At 38.5% G+C, this 6,016-nt stretch overlaps 1 protein-coding gene across 5 annotated transcripts; it reads right to left on the reverse strand.

Annotated features, from left to right (window-relative positions):
* Positions 1-190: 190 nt before the first annotated feature.
* Positions 191-6,016, reverse strand: LOC122092014 (neurofilament heavy polypeptide-like). Of its 5 annotated transcripts, XM_042662301.1 has the most exons (4): positions 5,422-5,671; positions 3,191-3,258; positions 2,352-2,914; positions 191-2,309 (listed from the first exon to the last, which is right to left on the reverse strand). In XM_042662301.1, the coding sequence occupies exons 3-4, from the start codon at positions 2,891-2,893 to the stop codon at positions 383-385; spliced, it is 2,469 nt and encodes an 822-aa protein (XP_042518235.1). In that variant the 5' UTR covers positions 2,894-2,914; positions 3,191-3,258; positions 5,422-5,671; the 3' UTR covers positions 191-382. The 5 variants fall into 5 exon arrangements, with proteins under 5 accessions (XP_042518235.1, XP_042518232.1, XP_042518231.1 ...); XM_042662298.1 differs by lacking the exon at positions 5,422-5,671 and adding an exon at positions 5,678-6,016 and having other exon boundaries at positions 191-2,914; XM_042662297.1 differs by having other exon boundaries at positions 191-2,914.

The raw sequence follows: 6,016 nt of genomic DNA on the forward strand, positions 1-6,016 counted from the left end.
AAAAAAAAAAAACCCAAAAAAATAGAAGAGAAGAAAAGAATAAAGGACAGAGGAGAGTAAATCTTAACCACTGAACAAGGTATAAGATTTAGACTCAATCACCAAGTAGGAACAAGTACACTGGGTATTTAAAATTAAAAAAAACAAGAACACAGACCTCTGAAATACAGAGACTTCACATGTAAAATCATCATACAAACAAGAAAAATCCTTCAATTTTTTATTAAGCCGCCTCAATTTGGTTGAACTCTCTTCATTAAATCCTTGCAGCTTACACAAAATATTGTAAGATTCATTTCTGCCAACTTAAATTTTTTATATTATTATTATTTATTCTTTACAAAATCACATTATGGTAGAAAAGGGAAACAACCTTTGAAACTCAACTACTAGAAGGCTTGCTCTCTTGTAAGGATATTACAGTTTCGAATGCCCCCACCAATGCTTTGACCTTGCTCTTCCTGGTCTCAACAAGTTTACTTGCAGTCTCTTCAATAACATTATTAAACAAACCTTGAGCATCTTTCTTTCCCTGCACATCTTGGTGTCTCAGAACTACCTTTACAGATTCAGATTTGGTACCATCTGTGTCACCATAAGTGATTTCTCTCCTCCTTCTGAAGCTTTTCCTTCCGATTCCACCTTTACCATCGTCCTCCCCTAGCACTCTTCCTCGTCTGAATTTGAGTCTTCTTGGGCCATTGCTCTCAGTTTGAATGTCAACTACACTTCCTCTCCTGAATTTTAACTTTCGGGGTGGGCAATCTGTATTTTCAGAGTGAACATCTCCCCTTGCAGACTTCTTATCGTCCATGTTCAAAGTCTCGATTTGGTTCTCATTATCAGTTCCATCATATTCAGAAATGGAGTCATCTGCTTCACTAAGCATAGACTCTGATTCCTCATTATCTTCCTCCACATGTGGATACAGCAATTGAGAGGACTGAGAAGAGGAACCCAATGACGATGACAATGCTGATGAGGACAGAGATGAAGATGATTGAGTAATATGAGTTCCATTTGGGGCCAGTTTCAAGCTTTTGCTTTTAGGCTGTTCAATGACATACAAGGTCTTCTCTTTGATTGGGTTGGGTAGTTTGGGTACAGCTTTCTTAACCTTGGGCTGACTCTTCAGAAGTGAAACTGCATTTATGTTCCTATACTTCCTTGTATTGGAGCTCAGAACTCTGTCGACAGAAGGAACAGGGGAAACAGTAGCTATCGACGGCCCCAATGCTTTCTTTTCATCTAATTTGTACTTACTTGTATTGGAGCTCAGAACCCTTTTGACAGAAGGTTTAGGGGAAACAGAAGCTATTAGTGGCCTCAATGCTTTCTTTTCATCTACTTTGTACTTCCTCGAATTTGAGCTCAGAACTCCACTGACAGAAGGTTTAGGAGAAACAGAAGCAATCAGTGGCCTCAATGCTTTCTTTTCATCTATATTGGAAGTAGCCATTTTCTTCACTAGCTTGAGGTCACTTTTTCTTTTACCTCCCATACGACTTGAAAGACCTGAGGGGGGAGCTGGCTTTGCCGCTACAGAATTTGGTTTCAAAGGACTATCAGGTTCTGGGGATGCATTATTACTCTTGACAGGAAAAGAAGTTCGTTTTGTAGAGGTTTCTAATTTCTTGGCAGGTGACAGAGCATGTTTTGGAGAGATCTCTATTTTCATGGCAGATGACAGAGCTTGTTTTGGAGAGATCTCTATTTTCCTGGCAGATGACAGAGCTTGTTTTGGAGAGATCTCAGTTTTCCTGGCAGATGACACAGGTTTTTTTGGAGAGATCTCTATTTTCCTGGCAGATGACAGAGCTTGTTTTGGAGAGACTTCTACTTCCCTGGCATATGGCAGAGCTTGTTTTGGAGAGTCATCTACTTCCCTGGAAGGTGACATAGCTTGTTTTGTAGAGACCTCTACTTCCCTGGCAGGTGACAGAGCTTGTTTTGGAGAGATCTCTACTTCCCCGGCAGGTGAAACAGCTTGTTTTGGAGAGACTTCTACTTCCCTGGCAGGTGACAGAGCTTGTTTTGGAGAGACATCTACTTCCCTGGCAGGTGACACAGCTTGTTTTGGAGAGACCTCTACTTCCCTGGTGGGTGACACAGCCTGTTTTGGAGAGAATTCTACTTCCCTGGCAGGTGACACAGCCTGTTTTGGAGAGACTTCTACTTCCCTGGGAGGTGACACAGATTGTTTTGGAGAGACCTCTATTTTCCTGGCAGGTGACACAGCTTGTTTTGGAGAGACCTCTATTTTCCTCGCAGGTGGCACAGCTTGTTTTGGAGAGACCTCTATTTTTTTGGTTGGTGACACAGCTTGTTTTGGAGAGACCTCTATTTTTTTGGTTGGTGACACAGCTTGTTTTGGAGAGATATCTGATTTTTGGGCAGGTGACACAACTTGTTTTGCAGAGACCTCTATTTTCTTGGCAGGTGGATACGCTTGTCTGGGGGAGACCCCTATTTGCTTGGTCAGTGACAAAACTTGTTTTGAGGAGGCCTCTTTTTTCTTGTCAGATGATGAAATTTGCTTGATTATTTCAGAAATGGTGGGTAACTGGGTTTTCGAATCAAGGAAAGGCCTAAACTTAACAGAGGGTTTCTTCTTTCTTTGTGATACAGTTGCAAAATTTAATGAATCTTCGCCTTCAGTCACAGTACTTGCAACTCTTTTCGGAATGCGACGTCTTCCCTTGGGTTCAATAGCATGTTTCCAACCATATTTACAGAAATCATGGCAGGAACCAGTAGAAGCTCTGAGATAATGAGGGGGAAGGATCTTTTTGCTTCTTCTTGATAGATTGGTTTTCCCTGTTGAGTTCCTCAAAATACTATCATCTGACATGGTTCTTACCGGGGTCACCAGGATTTCGTTCCTCTCAGCCATCTATTAAGAATGGAGAAAATACTGCAACAGTAAAAGAACTCAGAATCATGCACCCAAAAGTATTGTCCAATATGAGCATGTGTGCATGCATGTCCGCATATGTGAGAGAGGGGGAGGAAGGGAGTGATGGAAGGGAGTGATGGGAAGGGCAAAGGGCCAGAAAATTCACGCTAAAAATTATGCGGACCGAGGCGATATATAAATTGGCTCATACTAAACTCATCTATAGAACAGGTTCACTTATGACTCAAATAATATTGAAAAATTGATTATAAAGAACAACAGAAGAGTACTCACCAAGATTTATTCCAACTTTAACTTAGGCATAGATTATTTAAAATATAAATCTTTGAAAAATGTCCAACCTGAAAACAAAGAGGGGAAGAGAGACAACAGTTAAAAAGGAACATATTCTTGAGAACTACAGAGGAAATTCATGACTCTCACATGTATTTATATTTCCAACAAAAGAAAATATGCCAACCATCACATTGAAGAAATATGAGAGCAAAGCAGTAAACCAGTACCTCCAATCAAAAGAAAAAGAACCCAAAAAGAAGAGAACTGACGGACTATTCATGATAAAGGCATTTATTTCCCTAGCTTCTAAAATCCAAAAACCTGAAGCAGTTGATCAACATCTCAGTAAGACAACTTTCTAACATAGAAAGTAGAAAAAAGAACCAAAGCTGAATAACTCCAATAGATATCATAAGCCTATAGAAAACCTAAGATGTAGTTCAAAAGTCCTTCAAATAGATTACTACAACATACTACCACTAAACACTGCAAATGAGGATTCCCATTCAAGGATAAACAAAAAGTCAAAAACCGTGTCCTATTGGGAAAATTTCTCAGAAAAACGAAAATTTGAAATTCATCAACAAATTACACATCATCCCCTGTTTTCAATTCCATCCACCCAACTTTCTGTTCCAATCCAGCACCCATAAACTAAAAGCAAAAAGGAAAAAATGAATGGAACTCTGATTTCCATTAACAGAAAGCACTTATAATAACCCCTTACAGTTGTAGCAGATCAATTAATTACTTGAACTCATATAAAAGTATTATATTTTATATTTCCCAAAGTATCGAAGAAGAAATAGAAAGAAAGAACTCTGGAAGCAAGTAGCAACCAATAAAGAATGATAACCGTGTCGAGTACTGGTCTTGTTTGGTTGGAGGCAACACGGGGCATGGCTTGTGGTCTGACTATATGACATTTTGTACTTGTTTGGTAATAAGCCAAATCTTCCTTTTCTCTCCTCAGAGGAGGTGGAATAAAAGAAGACATCAAGATGCAAAACTCACCATATCTTACGTTGCAAATTAAGAAACTAGAATAAAACAATTATGAAATTGTTAGTACTATAAGGGAAAATGACCACTGTATTCAATATGACAGTTTCAATCACTAAAATAAGCATTATTCAAAACTTTGGAAGCAAGTAGCAACCAATGGAAAATATGGACCATATAGTCCGCAATACAAGGATCCTCATGTACGGAATGGAATTGCCATAGTGCATATTTCCATTTGTAATTTCCATCTTTTCATCCGTATTTTCTGACTCTCTGGATTTTGGTCATTGAAACTATGATGCATGGATTGAAATTATTATCATTAGACTTTCCAACAGAAGCCTCTTTACCCCTCCCCCCCCCCCCCCCTCCACATGGAAAAAAAAAAAATATATATATATATATATATACGTTTTTCTTTTCTTCTAAAGCTATTACTGTAGTCTGATAACATCAATCAAACTAAGCATTCAAACAATTCCTCATGGTTAATATCATGAGTTTCAAAAAGGAGTTACAGCAATTCATTGAAGTAAATACCATAAGATGACACAATGCAGTTGAAATGATTACAGCTGGTTAAAACAGAGTTTCATAATTTACCAGCGCATATTACTGAAAGTTTGTCAAAATGAACAAGTTATCTTTAAACACAGAGTGAACCTATAACTTCCTGTAAATCCCCTGTGATACTAAATGACTGAAATAGATAAAGACCCTGTTACTGAAAATTAGAGATGAAAAACTATGTATTAGTGATCATGACCCATTTGACACTCTGCTTTCAAAAGATTTTTTTTTTTGGGTAAATAAAATAACTTCAAAACCCCACCAAAATCATGTCTTGGATAATTCTCTACTGTTGGTATAATTAAAAACGACATCTAATCACAAATACACCCAAAAAACAAAATTATGAGATGAAACTGTACAGCAATCTGTAAAATCACTGGATGAGGACAAATGAAATTAAGCGGAAACCCGCCAAGAACATGCCTGTTACATTGCAACACCCTCATCACATCAACAAAAACTCCAAAAGATAAAATCGATCAAGCTCAATTTTATTGAATGGAATCTTGAAAACAATTCTTTCTTTCAACGATTCCAGCATCAGAAAATGCAGGACAACATAAACATCAAATTTATTCAAAGAAAATTTATATATTACAAGAGTTCAATCAATAAAAACTGAAAGAAAATAAAACCAAAAACGCACCCACCTTTCAAGAATTTCCCTTCAACAGAAAAAGCCAGAAAAAAAGATTCCAGTTGCAACCCATATCGAAAAATCGAGTTTTCCACCCAACAGTTCCCATGATCATACAAAATAACACATGAATGGACTTTTTCCCCGGCGGAGGGGGTGTTTGGAGGTGGAGGTAGAGGTGGAGGTGGAGGTGGAAGGTGGGTCAAATTTAATGGAAAAGAAGCATAGAAAAAGCAAAAGGAATTGTCAGAATGATACGTAATACAAACCTTTCTGCAACTCTCTTTCACCGGAAAGTGAAGGAAAAGCAAAGGTGAGGCAGGTCGGCCTGGTGAGGCCTCAATGAAAAACCCACTTTTGCTGTAGAGATCGTGCAAGCAAGTATAGCAGCAGTTTTGAATTCTGGGTCCTTTCAGTCTTTTCCTCTGGGAGAAGTGCATGAGATTGCGTGTTTGTTACAGAGATTTAACTATAAAAAAATTGTTATTATACCATTGGAATCTCCGATCTCCGGAGAGAGAGAGAGAGAAAGAGAGAGCTGGAGGGACTTGACTTGGGACACGGGAGAAGCCAAGGGGAGAGCTTTGGAAGGAGGAAAGCGTGTAGCG

Source organism: Macadamia integrifolia, chromosome 10, assembly GCF_013358625.1.
Source record: "Macadamia integrifolia cultivar HAES 741 chromosome 10, SCU_Mint_v3, whole genome shotgun sequence".
In the NCBI taxonomy this organism is placed as follows: domain Eukaryota; kingdom Viridiplantae; phylum Streptophyta; class Magnoliopsida; order Proteales; family Proteaceae; genus Macadamia; species Macadamia integrifolia.